General features: G+C 41.1%; 1 protein-coding gene across 2 annotated transcripts in view; it reads right to left on the minus strand.

Annotated features, from left to right (window-relative positions):
- Window positions 1–229: 229 nt before the first annotated feature.
- Window positions 230–20196, minus strand: part of IDH3B (isocitrate dehydrogenase (NAD(+)) 3 non-catalytic subunit beta) — a 32723-nt gene continuing 12756 nt past the window's right edge. The window contains exons 5-13 of one of the 2 annotated variants that reach the window (XM_068098689.2): window positions 17210–17270; window positions 16938–17070; window positions 12779–12912; window positions 10266–10326; window positions 4277–4318; window positions 4027–4173; window positions 3590–3684; window positions 793–853; window positions 230–649 (exon numbers count right to left, since the gene is read on the minus strand). In XM_068098689.2, the coding sequence (XP_067954790.2) occupies window positions 563–649; window positions 793–853; window positions 3590–3684; window positions 4027–4173; window positions 4277–4318; window positions 10266–10326; window positions 12779–12912; window positions 16938–17070; window positions 17210–17270 (821 nt within the window). In that variant the 3' untranslated portion in view covers window positions 230–562. The remainder of the gene's footprint in view (window positions 650–792; window positions 854–3589; window positions 3685–4026; window positions 4174–4276; window positions 4319–10265; window positions 10327–12778; window positions 12913–16937; window positions 17071–17209; window positions 17271–20196) is intronic. The other variant, XM_068098696.2, reaches the window with a different exon arrangement.

Here is a 20196-nt window from a genome sequence, read left to right on the forward strand (position 1 = left end):
TCTTTCAGCGTGCGTCACTGCCGAGCCCCCTTTGGTGCCCGGCAATGACGATTTGCAATGCCTGGAGATGGCATAGGAAAGGAGCGGTGTACAACAAACAAGAAACCAGAGTGAAAACCGAGTACTCCCTTTCAGCACGCGTCATCGCTGGGCCCCTTTCGGTGCCCGGCGATGACGTCATGCAGCACCTGGAGATGGCATAGGAAAGGGGCGGTGTAAAACAAAGAAGCACATCTCAATAATGGTTTTATATCAAGCATTGAACTGATAAAATGCACTAAGAAATTAGTCTGATGTTTTAATGTACAAACATAATGAGGATTACGAGGCACAGTGTAAATGAGGGTGGACGCAAAGCACAAACTTCATAATGGATGAACGCTTTGTGAAATTATTCTTGGGGATGAGGGGCTTTACAATTTTGCTTCTTCATTCAATAATTTACTCTGTTCATTCTTACAGATGCATTTGCATTCAATCACCACCGACAGAGATAAGTACATTTTTAAAACCTCAGTTTCCTCTTTGCGCAATGTAAGAGGCACTTTAAGGAAGTCAGAAGCTAATTAATGCTAGGACTCATATTATCGATAACTGTTTGCACAAAGTCAGTAGTCGTACTGTAGCCGCCCACATCTCTGGTGCGCACCTACGGAAGGGAGAAATAGTTTGTATGTGATTTATGTAGCAAGCTCTTCCAAGAATCTTCAATCATAAAGAGGAAGTTGGGAAAAGTCAGGTAACAAGAAAGGAATCATCGATTTTGAATGAAACAAATGATTCTTCACTCACCTTTCCGATTTCAATGACTTTCTTCACGGCATCAGATATCATCTTGGCATGGAAGTTCAAGCTAGACCAATGGGGCAGAAATAAAGAACATAAACAGATTGCTGCAGAGAGAGAAAGAAACAAAAACAAGTACACATACATTCAAAGTACACCGCCCCATGCCAAATAATTAAATATGCTGCAGCGCGGCATTGCCGGGGTGCCTCCGGCGCCCGGCAATACCGCAGTGCAGCTCATTGAGGCTGCATTGGGAGGGAGAGGTGTACACTAATTGATTGATTAATTGTATAATTAAAATCAATAAAAGATTATCACAAAATATTTTCATAATCAATTGGCTAATCGCATAACTAAACCACTAGTGCTTCATCCGAAGATGTATCTTTTAGAAATTTAATTAAATAAGTCATTTATAAAAAATTAAATAATTAATTGATTACTCAATAAATAATTAATCGATTAATCAATAAATAATTAATAGATGAAATGATTAATCAATAAATCAAAAATATCCTTGATAGCCACATCACTTGGTCACTCATGTCCAAATATTAGCTTCCCAGCTCAAAAGGTGCCTGAGATATTGGCCAAATGAGAAAGAAAATAAATAAATGATTAATAATGAAAATAAATAAATAATAATCATAAAAAAATTAAATTATTAATCAATTTGGTCAGAGAACACATAAACTACCACTATTTCATCAGAATCTGTAACTTTAAAAAAAAAATTTTTTTTGTCATTAATCGAATAATTAAATAATTAATCGATTAATTGATTAATTAATAAATCAAAAATATCCTTTGCAGCCAAATCACCTGGTCATTGGCATGTCCAAATATCAGCTTCCTAACTCAAAAGGTGCCTGAGTTAATAATGGTCAGAAGAGAAATGAAATTTAATTAATTAAATAAGTACTTAATTAAACGCTAATAATTAAATAACTCCTCAATTAATTGATTATTCAAAAAACAAAAAATACCGTATTTGACAAAGGACTTGCTCACTACTGTGCCGAAATTTCAGCTTCCTAGCTCAAAGGATGGCTGAGATATCGTCCGGACAACCAAGAAAACAAACAAACAAGTACACATACATTCAAAGTACACCGCCCCATGCCAAATAATTAAATATGCTGCAGCGCGGCATTGCCGGGGCGCCTCCGGCGCCCGGCAATACCGCAGTGCAGCTCATTAAGGCTGCATTGGGAGGGAGAGGTGTACACTAATTGATTGATTAATTGTATAATTAAAATCAATAAAAGATTATCACAAAATATTTTCATAATCAATTGGCTAATCGCATAACTAAACCACTAGTGCTTCATCCGAAGATGTATCTTTTAGAAATTTAATTAAATAAGTCATTTATAAAAAATTAAATAATTAATTGATTACTCAATAAATAATTAATCGATTAATCAATAAATAATTAATAGATGAAATGATTAATCAATAAATCAAAAATATCCTTGATAGCCACATCACTTGGTCACTTATGTCCAAATATTAGCTTCCCAGCTCAAAAGGTGCCTGAGATATTGGCCAAATGAGAAAGAAAATAAATAAATGATTAATAATGAAAATAAATAAATAATAATCATAAAAAAATTAAATTGGTAATCAATTTGGTCAGAGAACACATAAACTACCACTATTTCATCAGAATCTGTAACTTAAAAAAAAAAATTTTTTGGGTCATTAATCGAATAATTAAATAATTAATCGATTAATTGATTAATTAATAAATCAAAAATATCCTTTGCAGCCAAATCACCTGGTCATTGGCATGTCCAAATATCAGCTTCCTAACTCAAAAGGTGCCTGAGTTAATAATGGTCAGAAGAGAAATGAAATTTAATTAATTAAATAAGTACTTAATTAAACGCTAATAATTAAATAACTCCTCAATTAATTGATTATTCAAAAAACAAAAAATACCGTATTTGACAAAGGACTTGCTCACGACTGTGCCGAAATTTCAGCTTCCTAGCTCAAAGGATGGCTGAGATATCGTCCGGACAACCAAGAAAGAAAACAAACAAACAAACAAACAAACAAACAAACAAGAAACCAGAGTGAAAACTGAGTACTCTCTTTCAGCGTGCGTCACTGCCGAGCCCCCTTTGGTGCCCGGCAATGACGATTTGCAATGCCTGGAGATGGCATAGGAAAGGAGCGGTGTACAACAAGAAAGAAACCAGAGTGAAAACTGAGTACTCTCTTTCAGCGTGCGTCACTGCCGAGCCCCCTTTGGTGCCCGGCAATGACGATTTGCAATGCCTGGAGATGGCATAGGAAAGGAGCGGTGTACAAAAGTGGAGAACTCGAACGACACTCAGTAGAGCGCATACCTCCGCCATGCTGAGCAGTTTACGTTTTGTATCCCACTGCTAGGCCGGATCTGCATCCGGACCTTACTCAAAATAGGAGCTTGCTCTTGTCACCTAACCAACTCGTCCACCTAGTTTAGTCATGTCATCCATAACTTTTTTTAAATATCATGTTATATATCGCTTTTCGCCCGATCTCCCAATGGTGAAGAATCACTTAAATATTAAATAATTCTCGTATCCGAATCCATTTTCCGATCTTCACCAAAATCGAATCAATTTGTCCTTGTTTACCCAACCTCTCCACCAAGTTTCATACGAATTGGTCCACAACATATCCTGACATATCCTGCTCACAGACAAACACACACAGGGATGAAAACATAACCTCCATCCACCTTCAGTGGCAGAGGGAAAGTAAATGTTCTGGGCATCGGAGGGAATGAAAGGACTGGCAAGCATACTTGAGGTGGTGCAGCATGTTGGCAGCAGTCAGCAACATGGCAGTAGGATTAGCAATGTTTCTCCCCACAGCCTGAGCAAATGGGTGTCTAGCTCCCTGGCGAACATAAAAACAGCGGAATCAAACAAGCGCAATGAAGTATCTCATTAAAAGTCATGCTCAAGTATAATAAAAAAAAATAACCACCTTTAGAGGCCATTTTTCCCCGCAAAGCGGGGGTTGGCCTTTTTCGGGGACCGTGGTTGTTGTTGTTTTTTTTTTTTTTGGTCCCCTTTTTGAAGCAATGTTTTATATCGAAATACATATATCGAAGTATGCAATACATATATCGAAAATAAATTGTCCAAGCGCAGAACAAATCCTCCTTCGGTCTCAAAGATCGGTCCGCCAAGAGGCAAGAAGGCCCCTGGTGACAATGGAATAAAATGAATCCCTCACCGTCTCAAAGACAGCATAGTCAGCACTGTAGCTTTCTCCTGGAACAACACCGGCCCCACCAACCAAGCCAGCAACCACGTGGTCTAGCACGTTGCCATAGAGATTTGGGGTAAGGAGAACATCAAACTGGTATGGGTTTCGAACCAGCTGATGGGATGGGAATGCAGGTTTGAGAAGAGAAAAGGTCAGGACGAGTCCAAATTGGAAATGGGGGACAATGTTGATGAAATAAATGGAAGTATAGGGTCACCTGCATGCAGCAGTTATCCACGATCATGCTGTTAAACTTTATCTTGAAGGCGATGACAGGTGGAGTTGGGAGAGAGAGAGAGAATGGAAAAGATACATTTTAAAGTATTCTTGGAATGTCAGTTAAAAAATAAATGCACCAGTGAGGCATAATTATACAAATAAAATAGCCCGAGTGGGCTGCCTCTCTTGTAATTTAATGTCTTGAGTAATGTCTTGTAATCTTTAATGTCTTGTCTTTAATGTCTTTAATGTCTTTCTTTTATGTCTTTCTTTATCTCTTTTATGTCTTAAAGAAATGTCTTTCTTTTAATGTCTTTCTTTAATGTTTAATGTCTTTAATGTCTTTAAGTAATGTCTTTAATGTCTTGTAATCTCTTGAGGTTGTAATTTAGACCACTTCTGTTTCGGGGACCCCGATACGAAATCGAAAAATCTAAGGACGGACGATCCTGCGGACCATCTAGTAGAATGGATGTATCAGGTTTCGGAACAATCTGTGGGTAAATAACGGAAGAGTAGGGATCCGAAATTGCAGGGGTAACCCAGCCTGGGAGCTCCCATGGTCCAAAATCGAAGCCTGGGCGATTGTGCGGGCCATCGAGTAGAATGGTTGTATTAGGGTTTAGAGCAATCGGTTGGTAAATAAGGGACGAGTAGGGATCTGAAGTTTGGGGATTTGACCCCCTTGCCCCTGTGTGAGTCCGATTCGACTCCCACCTGCAGTGAGATGTTTCTCTTCTTCTTCCTGTTTCAAAGTTGTTTTATCATGTTTTAATTCTCAGGAGTAATAAATGTTTTTTTGTCGTTGCTGTTTAAAGACGATGGATAATTTTGAATGATGGTATCTTCCACTAGTTGTTTTTAATAAACACATCTCATGACACCAATCATTATAATCTTCAAAATGTATATTGCCAATAAAGGTCAAGAGTATAATTAGTGATAAATCTTTGAGTAATCTACATTATGAATTATAGAACTTGTGCATTCACTATGCTTAGAAAGACTTACAGGAATAAAGTTCACATTGATTAATCTGTGCAAAGATGAAATGAAATATTTCTTAAGACCATGAAGCTATTCTGGTTCCAGAAATAGTGGAATGTCAGGACTACTTTTCCAAAGTGCTTATCTCTTATGGTCTGTTAAACAGATGTGAATTGGCACCTGAATGTCTCAGCTTCTTCTGCCTCCGTTTTCCATCTTCCCTACCTCTTGCAGCTTCAGAAACAACCCAACCCTTCTTTCATTATACTATAAAAGAACCTAAGTTAGCTAAGACAGTAGAAGAGATCATTGGATGTCATACTGTGTTTCTTGGCTGTGTAACTTGATGTGTTTTGGTGCTGGCTATCGTTGTATTCTCTTGTTGTACCAACTGACTCTTCTCCATTGAATTAAATCTTTGACATTGTTCTTGAGGTGTGGACATTCTATTAGTGGACACCCTTCCACGACACCCCCTTCCCTCAAGCGTGCCCATGGTCCGAAATCGAAAAATTGAAGCCCGATCAATTGTGCAGACAATTTGGTTCTTGTATTGCAATTTTTGAGAATGGCCTTGTTTAGTAATAGGTGGTCAATTGTTCCATAACATCCTCTCTTGCATCCCTTCTGTTTTGCCTCCAGGCCTCCTTGTTGTCTTAGGACTTAGGTGGTGGTACACTGTTTTTGTGACGATTCCATTTTGAAGTTTGCATGTTGTTGGTAGACAGGTAATAACCTGTGGGTGGTATTTGTGGGGTAGTTGAGTCTCTTCAGATTTTGGGATGAGGAAGTTGTTACCTTCTGTGAGCCATTCATACATTTCCTGATCCCCTTGGATAAGTTCAATGAATGCTCGAGCATAGTGAACGTGGAGAGCATCAAATTGCTTTAACCAGAAGTTTGGGATCCCATCTGGGCCAGGGCTTTTGAAGTTTGCCATCTTTGCAAGTTGTCGTCTTGTCTTTTCTGCATCAATTATTACTGGGGGCATTTCCTCAAGAAGTTGCTTTTTTTCCTCCAGGTTTAGGATCCACTCCACCTCCTTATGTTCTTTTCGATCTTCATAAATTCAGTTCCAGAATCATTCCAGTTCATCTTTTCAGGAGGGGATGACACATTCAGCTTCCGTTTTCCTCGTTCACGGTAGAATCTTTTCGGGTTGTTTTCAAGCATCCAACCTAGTTTTCTCATGTTATCCTCGGCGTATTTTTTTATTTTCTTGTAATCTCCTCTTTAGTTTTGGGCTTTGATTTCCTCTTTGGAATTGCTGTATTTGTTCTTTCTCCTTCCTGAGCATCTCCCACGTGTGTGTGTGTGTGTGTGTGTGTGTGTGTGTGTGTGTGTGTGTGTGTGTGTGTGTGTGTGTGTGTGTGTGTGTGTCCGCTGGGCCGTAACCTTTTTTTTTTTTTTAACCAATTGAGCTTTTAGTGGGGGGGCCAATGTAGCAGATTGAAATGCCCGGTGAAATTGCTTGTTAATTTTTGGACACTGGTTGGGCTGTCTTTAGGGATGATATAAGTTCTAGAAAAAATATGTCTCCAATTGTTTCAAGTTCTTTATGGCGGCCATTTTGGATTTTCAAAATGGCGGATGTCGAAAACGTAAAATTCCATTATCTTGGCTTCTAAATGACCTAGAGTTTCGATTCTGGTGTCCAGTTGTACATTTTTGGGGATAGAGAATTGAATGAAACCTTCTTTAATAACCTACAAGGGATAAAAATAGGTTTTTATGGCACAGCCGAACCAGTGTCCAAAATCTAACTTAATGCACATCTATCTTAATTGTTATTTGTTATTTGTATGTTCCAGATTCGTGACCCTGAGCTATGATGGAGCCAAAAAGCAAGAAAACCAAGAAAGAAACTGATTTCACACTTTGCATTCAGTGCCAGGATCCCCAAGGTGCACTAGTGACTGAGCCAGCACTGGGCTCATATGCAAAGTTTCTCCAGTTCATCCAGGAGAGGGCACGATATGGTGATGCCGACTTCAAACAGATCAGCGAACGATTAAGCTGTTTCACTGCCACTGACTTGAGGAACAATAAAGCAAAGTGGCACCGGGCATGTTATGGATCTACATGCAACACTGCTCACCTGGAGCGTGCTAGAGTTCGCCACCAGAAAGCCTGCGAACATGGCGACACCCAGCATCTTCATAAGAGGTGTGGACGTCCTTCTTCTGCACCTGCCGCTGCAAGTACCTCAGGTTCTACGCAAGACGAGACTCTTCGCTTCACACGTTCATCATCAACTCCATTCAACAGAGACCTTTGTTTCTTCTGTCAAGAGGTCACTAAGGAAAGTGTACATGTTGTATGCACGTTCAACGCAGGTAAACAGCTGAAGAAAGCTGTTGAAGAAGGCAGCAACCACAAGTGGAAAGTTCAGCTGAGTGCTGCCATCAGTGCACATGATGCTCATGCGATCGACGTCAAGTATCATCTCCCATGCTGGGTGCAGAATGTCCAACGTGCTCCCAAGAGTGGGACATCAAGTGATGACAAAGAACACATACTGCAAGAAACTAATGTTATCAAAATAGCCGCAGACATTGAGTTTGTCAGCCTTGTTCGCTCTCTACTCCAAGCTGGTGAAATTCTCAACATGTCTGACCTGAAGTCGGTTTACTCCAGGATTCTTGACAATAATGGTGTGCACAATGTCCCATCACCTACTACCCAAGGCATGAAGGAGAAAATCAACTCTCACATTGATGACGTTCACTTCATGAAACCAAAACGTCGAAACGAGTCAGACTGTGTATTCTCCACTGCCGTGCGTGATGCAGCTGTCGAAGATGCAATGACGAAGACAAATGAAAAAAACATCGAACAACTGTTTGAGAGTGCCTCTGTTCTCCGCAGTGCCATTGCTTGTCAGAACAAGCACCCATGGCAATTTGAAGGAGAAATGAACACTGATGATGCTGAAAAGCATGTACCCAAAGTACTCTATGCTTTCCTCCGCTGGCTACTGGAAGGACCAGCCACGAGCATTGAGCCAGAGACTATGCGCTCAGCCACTATTCATCGAGATGTTATAACCATCAGTCAGAACATCATGTACGGCTACAAGTCAAAACGCCAAGTCACGTACAAGCCCAAAGAGCCAGATGCACCATTCCGCCATCGCTTAGAATGGCCACAGCAGCTTGCCGTTGCCATTGTAGTCCATCAGTCCACCAGAAACAAGAAGCTTCTGGATTTCCTGCATGGGTTCGGTCTGTCTGTTGATTATAGTCGGATCTTGCGGTTGGAGACACAGCTGGCCAACTCAGTCATAGAGTCTACGACAGAACAGGGTGTATACTTTCCAAGAACCATGCGCATAGGGACGTTTGTCTTCTTTGCAGTGGACAACAGTGACTTCAATGAAGACACACCTGATGGGAAGCGGACACTCCATGCTACAGCCTGGGCACTCTACCAACGACGGGAACATGCACCCTCCACAGATGAACATAGAACACTGACACTACATGACCGAAAGGCCAGACACCGCTCACTCAAGGTTCTGACTGCTCCAGACTTTGTTCCTTGCCAAGCACCAAACAAACAATCTGCCACAGGTACCACGTATAGCTTCAAGACACGGTCAAACCCAGATGTCACCAAGCCGTACTCTGCGACGGACACAGTGTGGCTACTTTCACGCACAATCATGCGAACAGCTGAAGCTGAGGACGTACAAGACGACATCATCCCACCAGATGACCAGCTGCAAGCTGCAGAACCCCAGCATGCTGACCCTGTTGGGTCACTCGTCCACGATCCAAAACAACCACCTGGCAGTAGGATCAAGCATCACGATATCCCAACTTGGACAGCCTACAACTCACTGCTCTCCTCTTCGAAGCCTCTGACAGAGGTCAACGCCCTGCCATTGGTAGCAGCACCAGCCCATGAATGGCAAACACTGATAACAGTCTTGAAACAGACACAGCAAATCAACTGCATGGTCAGCAGTCTTCTGAGATGTGTATGTGTGGGGCAGATGAAGAGGTGTGTGGTAGCACGGGTCAGGAGCGCCCCATGGGAATCGATAACACTGATGATGAGGAGGATGGAGATCCTTCAATGTAACAATGAACACTGCCAACTAAAAATATTGCACAAAGACATTATAAGTGTACATTTGAACACTAAAGTCCAGCCTTTATGTGATTTAGAAGTGAAAATGATGGAAAAAAATATATATATGTGTTGGCATAAGTGCGTGAAAATCCAAGATGGCTGCCATAAGAACCCTTTTGATCATATGTAGGTGTATAAATGTGTGTTTATTGGATTAAGTATCCGCAAATATGTACATTTGGACACCAAAATTAACACTCTAGGTCATTTAGAAGCCAAGATAATGACAATTTCGGTTTTCAACAAACGCCATTTTGATAATCCAAAATGGCCGCTATAAAGAACTTGAAAAAAATGGAGACATATTTTTTCTACAACTTCTATCATCCCTAAAGACAACCCAACCAGTGTCCACAAATTAACATTTGAATTCAACGGGAAAACATTGGCCCCCCCACTATTTTATCATCAAATTTTCGAAAGCTTTATTATGAGAATATGGAGAAGACAAATTAATAATCATATCAAAAAGTTAAAGGTCAGCATCACCTGTAATCATCAGTTTTCATCTAATTTATCTGAAATTTTAAGATTTTGCCTATTGGGTCACTGAATTGGTACACCAATTAAAAGCTAGAAACCGATTGTTTCTTTTAGATCAAAAGTTGCATAAAATCGTCAATTTTCATCCGATCGACTTGAAAATTGGGCAGGCTTTGCACATTGTGTCACTGGTCTATTTTAGCTGTTTTCGTCATATTAAGCATATGGAAGAAGAAGAAGTCTAAATACAAAGCGGACGTGGACAGGCTTTGCATTTTCAGATGCTTTCTAGTTTTGCTTTTCAGCGAGGAATGTCATCCATGAAGCTTTTGTCCACGTTCCCCAAACTTTTCCTAAAATACAAGTGGTTAAAACAATACCTTGGGATAGAGTTGAGATACTTCTTCACAGCATTGCAGGAAGAGACCATCCCCCAACTTCCTGTCATGCAGCCAAAGACAGGGGTATGGACAGCACATTATGGCGATAGTTAGGAAAGGAAGCAAGTAAAACGAGCCCTAATTTGTCCTAATCCTAATTGATGGGAGAGTCCTAATTGATGTCTATATTTACAGTGGACTCGTGCCAATTATAATACTCACAACTTTATTATTTTTGTTTATTCAATTCTGAATTATCATTTTTAGCTCACCTGGAACGAAGTTCAGGGGAGCTTATGCGATGGCGCGTTGTCCATACGTCAGTCCGTCCGTCCGTAAACACTTGAAACTTCTTCTCCGAAACCTTTAATGGGGTTGCGACCAAATTTGGCACAAATTACACTGGTTAACAAAATTTTAGAAGTTTTATGGTTCTAGTATATTTTGAGGCGATTCTAACCAACATGAACCTGTAGATTTCGATTAAGATATCCAATTCTCACTAGCACATCCAGTTTTTGAGAACCAGTATACCATAGGAATATCAGCCACAGCGGAAATTCGTCTTGTACTCACTAATCAGGACTTTGTAACGAGACTATCTGAGCTGGAAAGCATTGCTTGGGATAGCTTTGTGGCTCTTGCTAACAATTACCTTGGAAATTTTGGAGCACCAAATTATGAAGAGCTTGTGGACAAGATGTTGAAGAGTTACCAGGCACTCGGTGCTCGAATGTCACTCAAGATACATTTCTTCCTTTCACATCTGGACTTCTTTCCACAAAATCTTGGCGATGTCAGTGATGAACATGGAGAAAGGTTTCACCAGGAAATTGCCATCATGGAGACTCGATATCAAGGCCGATTCAATCCAAACATGATGGGCGACTACTGTTGGACTTTACAGCGTGAAAGTGATTGCTCCTACAAACGCAGTTCAGAAGCACTTTTAATGTGATGTAAATAAAAACTTAAAGTTCATATTATTTTTTGAAGATTTACATTTTTTTTCGTGATTTTTGTGATATTTTATAAAGTTCATATTATGTTTGGAGATTTACATTTTTTTATGTGATGTAAATAAAAACTTTAAGTTCATATTATTTTTTGTGACAATAAATAGACTTATTGAGACTTAATCAAGAAATTCGCATGCTCAAGATTTTTTCTACACTTATGATTTACTACGTCAAGGTTACGTGATAGCGAAATTTTAAGGTCAGATTCGGATTCGTGGGCACCAAATTAGTTAGAAACAGTTGAAAATAAGTCAGAACCAATTTGGCTGTTGAACAGTGTTATATTTGTTGAGTTGTGACTAAAGTTTGTTCACAGCATGAAAAAAAAAATCGAGGTCTAAGGGGGTTTACCGAGGTCAAAGTGGATCCAGGCTTGACCCGCCAAAATAGGTAGTTTTTCTTTTCTGAAACTACACACACAATTTTCATGAAACTTGACCACAACCTTTACCACCTGTGATGTACCAAAGTATGCTTGTGGCATTAAAAAAAATCTGCCCCTTTGGAGGTCTACGGGGGGTTGCCCCCCAAAATAGGTATTTGCTTTCTTCTCAGAAACTACACACACAATTTCGATGAAACTTCACCACAACCTTAATCACCCATGCTGTACCAATGTTTGTTCAAGGCATTATAAAAATTGGGGTCTTAGGAGGTATATGTGGTTGGGGGAGGGGGGGTTGCCCCTAAAAAAAAGGATTTTTGTGGTTTGTTTAAAGTCTTATGATTATGTTAGTATGATTCTACATGCTGCCCTGTCTTGTAGCAACCATTGAAATTGGTTTAAAATACCCGTAGTCAGTGCAGTATACCGTTTATTCTACCAGATGAGCGCCAGAGGTACTGCCCCTACGTTTATCCTCACATCTGCGTTTTGTGTATAAAGCCAAGGCTCGTGGAAGAAATAAAATACAGAACACAAATTACAACGGCACTCGGTAGAGCGCATACCTTCGCCAGGCTGACCAGTTTACCTTTTGTATCCCTCCGATAGGCCAGATCTGGATCCACACCTGAACCAAAATCAAATCAGCTTGTCTCGTCTTGTCACCCACCCAACTCATCCACCAAGTTTTGTCATAACCTGTCCATAACTTTGAGATATTGTGCGACATATCATTTTTGGGCACATATCTTAATGGTGAAGAATCACTTGAAAATGAAAAAAAAAATCCTCATATCCAGACCAGGATTCGGATCTTCACCAAAATTGAAAAAGGTTGTCAATGTCACACACCTCACCTGTCCACCAACTTTTGTCCGAATCCGTCCACAACCTTTTGAGATATCAAGCTCACAGACAGACAAAGGCAAACAGACTGGGGTGAAAACATAACCTCGGTCCACCTACGGTGGCGGAGGCAATAAATCTCACCAATTCTAATTGTCAACTCAACAACTGTACTCGTCAGTGTAAAATATTTACTTGAACTGGCGCAAGTCCACAGTGTCATCTTACAGTAATTGGAATAGATAACATTGCATTTTCAGTACATTATATTGGCCTTGTGGACAGCTGTGACAGCATGACGGCCATGTCGTGTCGCATAGTCGAACGCAAACTTTGCAATCCTCTGAGATTTTTTCCGGGTCACTATTTTCAGGCATTCCACCACCCCGCTCACGCTCTGCAAGAAAATGGGTAAAAAAAGGAAAAATCAGCACAAGTAAACTTGTATCAACAGCCTGCATTGGAAAAAAATAATAATCGTATTTCGTAATATAGAGGCCAAACCAAATGGAGGACTTGTAAATGTCTAAAATGAGCACACTATATCTATAATAATAAAAGGCAGTATGTGTCAGTGTGTGTGCGTTTCCTCCATAACTCCAAAACCATGAAACCGAGCAGCCCCAAACTTTGCAAGCATACTTCTCGAAGTCCAAGGGAGTGCATGGATGAACTGGATGTTTGAGTGCATTAAGGCACCCATTTTGAAGATGATTAATGGAGTGATCAGAACAAAAAAACAAAATAGGGCTTATCAAAATGGCGGTACACCATCTTTGTCAGCCCTCTGTGACATCGCTGGGTTCTGAAGCTACCATTTTGTTTCGGCTTATCGAAGCATGCCTCAACTTTGGAAACACTATCTACTCTCACAGACTAATTCAAGCATATCATCGAAATCTGGTATTCCGATTTGAGAATCAGATCCTATAAACTTGAAAATTATTGAAATCTGAAAAAGTTAACATGATGCATTTGTATAACTAAATGTATTTATGTAAGCAAGGCTGTTCTCATTCTGCACTGTTGTCTTAATTCATACCTCCATAGGATAAGGTGTTTTTTTCAAGTTGCAAAATGCTTCAGCTTTATTCCCATTTGTCATAATTTCCTTATTGTGATCGTCAACAAACAGAATATGAAGAAACAGCATGAACAAAGCATAAGCGCGTCTTTTTCTTCTTCAAAGAATGACAGAGAAACTCAGCTACTAATGAGATTTTCAAAACATGAACATAAATTATTTTTTTAAATTACTCCTCGTGTTTTTGGAAACATACACCTCCCATATCTTCTTCAAACTCAATGAGAAATTTTGTATTCAAACTCTGAAAACGTTACGGAGAAAGTCTGCTTTTGATAATTCTTCTTCTTCAAGCTCGGAAAGCATTACAAAGAAACTCAGCCCGGGGACGGTCCGTTTTGATACGGTGGATACACATTAAAATCACACGGTGAGTTTGTGTTTTAAATACAATTTGCATTAAATTTCATACAATCTCTTCAATTCACATTTAAATGTCTCTGTTTATACAGTCAGTATACCTCTGTCATGTTCCCCAATATCCCATATTCCTTACTTATTATTACAGATAAATTATTGTTAATCCCAAGTTTAAGCACAGGTCCTTCCTCTCCACATCCCACGAGTGCACCGCCAGGTCAGTATTTTAGAGATCGCCTCCTTTAAACATTTGGCTCATCCTCAAGGTCTTCGTACCTTGGTGGAAAGGTTGGCATTAGCTGACTGCTGACGCAACTATATATTTTAAGCGCCACATAATCTTGTTATCGCGGTTGTTATAATGACATACGGTACGGGAATATCGGCAACCCGCAAAGTCCAGGGCAGTCATGTGGGTGAGGTGAGTAATGACTATGGAAGGGGGCCGATTAAGATTGCTAATCATTTCCCATGATCATTTTTTACCCCGAAGTCTCGAGGTCGGCACTCGGTAGAGCAGTGAAGCGACAGGTTAAATTTGTGAGTGACGGGCGGTATTTTGAGAGAGTGTGTAGACCGACCAAGCTTAGACATTGTGTTGGAAGATATGTAGGCTAGGCTGCTAGAGCAATGATTTGACGTTTTAATGAGAATTATTTTTGGCTAAACTTGGTAAACCTTTATAGCTGAGCAGCATTTACTCAGATCTTGGCACTTTATTTAATGTCGCCGTTTTTAATAATACACGCAGTATGCATTACATCAAGTGCATCAAGCCTATGTCATGTGTATTGTTTTATCTTAGCGGATTAGCATCAACAGCTCGGCCAAGACACACTTAAAGCAGAGAAACGAGCCTAAGCTAGATTTGGATGAAAACAAGGCATTGTTTTACCTTGTATAAGCATTTATCTCAGTAACAATACTTCAAACTGTTAATGTTAAAGTGTGCCTCGGCATCAACCTCTTCTGGTGCATAAACATGTTATCATATTGTGTGTTACTGTTTGTGCCATGAACCTGGAAAACTGATGGTAATAACGTATTCATTGTAATTTCTGTAGAAAAATGTAACCCTGAAAAATGAAAATTTTACCTTGAAAAAAACCTGGGGAAAAAACCCAGAATTCTTTCATCGGAAACGTGTGGGGACGATGAGAGCCTCACCGCTCTGAAAACGCCATTAAACATAAAAAGACGATGAAGATCCCTCCTTCTCCATATTCAGTGAAGCGACAGGTTAAATTTGTGAGTGACGGGCGGTATTTTGAGAGAGTCCTGCGGTGTCAGCCCCATGGTGTCCACACACGTCTGATCAACAATGTGTATGTGGCAAGTTGAAGGTGACGGAAAACAGGTTGGCAAGAATCGAAAGCGGGGTTTTTATATCTCTCCCACACCCCATTCCGTCTCTCCCACACCCTCCACCCCTTGCAATCTTCCCCCTCATATCCCTCCTCCTCTCTTTCCCTCGCTCCCACACCCATCCCTCATGGAGGGTCCAGTATAGTGCCATGTGTAGAGGCTTCGCTCTCCCCTATCCCATCTGCCCCTCTCTCCCTCACCCCTTGCCCCTCCCTCCTCTCACCTTACCCCTTCCCCTCCTGTCACTGCCCCCCTCTAAACCCCCTGCTGTTCCTTCCCCTGATCACAAATCAGGATTGAGTTTGCCAAGATCGAGAGCGTTGGGAAGGTGTTGAAAAGAAAAGAAAAACAAGACCGAAAGTCTAATAGCGGCATAGCCGGGCTTGTAAAATATTATAAACCACAAACACATATATGATTAGCTTTTTAAACAGTCACTAATGTTGTTTATAACATTAAACAAAGAAATTTGGAGGAATCCCGACATGAGGTAAGTTTTACTTACAGAACTGAGGGAAGATCAACTGTAATCTATATACCCCACAAAGGTTGGGTTAATATCATGCTATCAAAAAAACCGAGGCGAATTCCTTACTTCCGCAGTTGTTAGTACCGTACACCTCTTATCATTGATTCATGAACCATACACTGCTTCAATACATTAACTTTGTATTCACGACATTGGTATTAAAGTGTTATGGTTATATTTACAATATTATTATTCTTACTATTATGAAAACGATACTACTGAAACGATACACTACTGTATTAAGAAACATGGGCTTAATTTGTCCCAAGCGGTCCGAAGGTGAGGCATGAAGCCTAAGGCCTATACGTTACCATATTGTTGGAAGAGACGTAACGCCAATGCTTTCGATATTTGATGGTCATTTTAACAATCGATTTGTTTGTGTTTCACACTGAATGAAAAACGTAAAGGCAGAGCATGTCGATTGTGATATATGACAGGTTCGACAATATGTTCGGCCTGCACAAAATTGGAATCAAAATGCCGGAGTGTGGAGACTGGAGAGTCAGCCGCCATACCACCGTAATGATATCAGTCGTAATCACATCACCCTGTCATGTGACCAAATCCTCAGCTCCGATTGGTATATGTTTGAGGGGACATACGGACAGAAAGACACACACTGTTCTAGACGGCTTTGCCCTATGGGCTACGCCGTAAAAAGACGAGGCTCTTGGTTTATCACCAAGTGCTAAAAAGATGAGCCTGTTGTCCTTCCCTACCAGCCTCCTGTACCTGCAGTGGATCAGCATGTAGCGACACCATTCCCACCATTATCTCCCATTGTATTGTTTTATATCTGTGCCAATTGAGTTCATTTTAAAATTATCTCCCATTGTATTGGTTTATATCTGTGCCAATTGAGTTCATTTTAAAATTTGCCAGCATTGCCAGGAAGTCTTGTGTGATGCACATTGCACATGCGACTTACTGCTGGTGCTGTATTTTTTTTATTTGCCCATTTGTCTTTATCCTTGGTGTTGCGCACACATGTATACATGCACCTGAAATGTTATGTTATCTTATACTAAAGAAAAGCATGTGATAAAATGGAGAAAAATATATATCACGCCGTGCCATCCACCTCGTGCTCAAGTGAGCTGTACTCTCCCTCCGTCTGCTCCCTGATGACCACCAAGTCCAAGTCAGGGTGACGTGTTGCACAGCCAAGCAGAGACTTACAGCGAACAACATTAGCAAAAAGGTCCATCTGACGCCTGTTCAGCAAAAACAAGTCATGTTCTGCACATTTTCCGACATAACATGTACCCTTCTTTTCCTCTCACCCACAAACAGTTTCCTATATGCTTTACCCACTCTTTTCATCCCCTCCCCAACCCTCCACCCCATTCTCACCGCAGTTCCATCTCATACGAATTCAACTCTCCTTTGACCTCCATTGGAGCATTCAGTTTTCCTTGTGAGACACGCCCAACCACAGTTTTAGAACTGGAAAAGAATAAAATGGCTTCCATAACAATTTATAACAGCTTGAGATTTGCATAAACTGTGTGTGTGTTTTCAGTGATTCGCTTCCACTAACTGGGGCATTTTAACCTGCCGTCGCTATGGCAAAATCTGCAAGTTAAATAGTCTTAACATAATTTTCAGAATTTAAACAAAAGAGTGGCAATTTCAGAATGTGTCGCCACAATTGCTGTATTCCTGAATGCAAATCGGACTCACAAAATTTAAAATAAATAAAAATCAGTGGATGTGAGGTGTCAGAGTTGCTACTACCATTTTCTGTTAATACAAGCAAATGGCAGCAGTGGAACAATGCGTGTACACACACACACACACACACACACACACACACACACACACACACACACACACACACACACACACACACACACACACACACACACACACCTCTTGTGGCCGTGGAACCACACAGACGATATATTTATAACAGCCCTCACAGCTCCCGCTCAGGCCAAACCCCCTCACCTCACCCCACCGCACCCCACTCCACCTCCACCTCCACCTCTCCTCTCCCATCCCAACATTGATTAAAGCAAATTAGTTTTAAACTTACCCTTTGCATTCACAAGCCCCAGATATGATCTTCCCATTGCTGTTAATACACACTCAAACCAGATATGGAGTGTCCCTCAGGGAAGTGTTTCCAATGGCAGACATCCTTTAAATAAATAATCAAGTCTGCCATGTTCAAAAGAGTGTTACGGATTCGTCACTTCCATTGTTGTGGTTTTCATCCACTGTAAACATTTTTGATTCCATGTACTATTATTGTTGTCGTTTAAGGGAGAGAGATTACCATTTTCAAAAGGTAAAAAAGTTAATGTTTTAAATGAAACCGGAACCGGACGACGACGAAGAGAAAAGGAGAGGAGAGAAGGCGGAGCGAGTGAGTCGGACAAGAAGCCGAGCCGCTTCAAGGTCCTGAGCGAACGTTTGCGAACGAGAGTCACGTGTCAACTTTGGGTTTCCCGGGAAAGGGATTCCTGCGACAGAGTTGTCATCGCTGTGACAGATAAACCTGCGTGACAGGTTTTGCGGTTTATTCCGACGAGAATCATCGGAGTGCCGTTACGCCACGAGAAGGGGCCGTCGGCCATTTTGACTCGCGCGCTTTGCGCATCGCTCAAGGTTTTTGACTTCGCTTCAACCATTCTCACCGCATCCAGACGTTAATCTGGTGTGTGTGTGTGTGCAACGTGGCTTTTGAGTGGGAAATCTGCGGTTCACCGATTTGGAGCCGTGGAACGTCCATACCCGAGGGTGTGATTTCCCGGTCGCCTTGAGGGCGCCTTTGCGCAGCTTTGGCCACGTGACTGTGACTGTCATCCGAACGGGATTCTGGTCTCGATTAGACATCGTTCTGACGATGACTGGAGCGGATCGACTTTGGCTTGATGCGGGAATAGAGACATTGGGAATGTTCTTCTTTTCGCTCACTTGGAGCACAGTGAGTTATATTGTACGAACCTGATGGTACCATCATAGGAAATATATATTGGTTGTACAATTGATTACTATTGTTGTTGTACTGTTATTCTTGTGTGATCTTAATACAATACTTGTTTGTTGGTAACAATTGGTGTGGTTTCACCATTGATCTTTGACATACAGAATAACACATCTTTCTGCCGTGACTCCTCTCGGGGCTCGGAGGTACACCGTGACCTGGGGTTTGGGGAGGAGCACGTAACAGAAATTGGGGGCTCGTCTTTGCTGATTAAATTCCCTAAATCTCGTCCAGGATAGATTTCCCTAAATCTCGTCTGGGATAGAATTCCCTAAATCTCGTCTGGGATAGAATTCCCTAACATTCCTAAAATTCCCAAATTTGGAATTTTTCTAACATTCCCAAATTTTTCAAAAAAAAAAGTGAAATTTTTTGTGTGAAGGTTAACAGGTGTTAACTGATAGTCACCATGGTGTTTGATGCAGAAAAGTTTGTGCCGTCCCCTAATGAGGCACAGTTCCAAGCGTTAAAACGATCGGAACTCTTGATATTGGCCAAATATTTTAACTTGGAGGTCCGAGTTAATATGAAGAAAGCAGAGATGCAGACATTGGTGGTAGAATCTCTGGTGGGACAAGGAACATGGAAAGAGGTAGCCTCGGATTGGTTACCCGAGGAAAAAGAAAATGTGGAGCTCCGGAAAATGGAGATGCAACTGCAGAGCCAGGAAAGGTTAAAAGCAGAGGAAAGGAGAGCTGAAAAAGAACTCGAGGAGAGAAGAGCAGAGGAAAGGAGAGCTGAAAAGGAACTCGAGGAAAGAAGAGCAGAGGAAAGGAGAGCTGAAGAAGAAAGAAGAGCAGAGGAAAGAGCAGAGGAAAGGAGAGCCGAAAGGGAGTTAAAGGAACGTGACATGGAGTATCAGAAGGAACTTAAACTCAAGGAGCTGGAATTACTGAGGGAACGGAGAGAAGTAGTATACATGCCGGCTAGTTCGACAACTAGTCAGAACACTTGGGATGTTGGTAGGCATGTGAGGCTGGTTCCACCCTTCAATGAAAAGGAGGTAGCCAAGTTTTTTTTACACTTTGAGAAAGTGGCTCAAATGCTAAAATGGCCTGTGGGGTCCTGGACTATGTTAGTGCAAAGTGTTCTGGTGGGTAAAGCTCAAGATATCTATTCGGCTTTACCGATTGACCAATGTGCAGATTATGAGATAGTGAAGAAAACCATTCTCAAAGCCGATGAAATGGTCCCTGAAGCTTACCGGCAAAAATTCAGGAATGCCAGGAAGAGGGAGTGAGACCCATGTGGAGTTTGCCAGAATGAAGGAAACCATGTTTGATCGGTGGTGTGACTCAAAGGGGATTGGGAAAGACTTCAACCTGTTGCGACAATTGATCTTGGTGGA

Source organism: Myxine glutinosa, chromosome 1 (assembly GCF_964187855.1).
Source record: "Myxine glutinosa chromosome 1, kmMyxGlut1.1, whole genome shotgun sequence".
NCBI classification, from domain to species: domain Eukaryota; kingdom Metazoa; phylum Chordata; class Myxini; order Myxiniformes; family Myxinidae; genus Myxine; species Myxine glutinosa.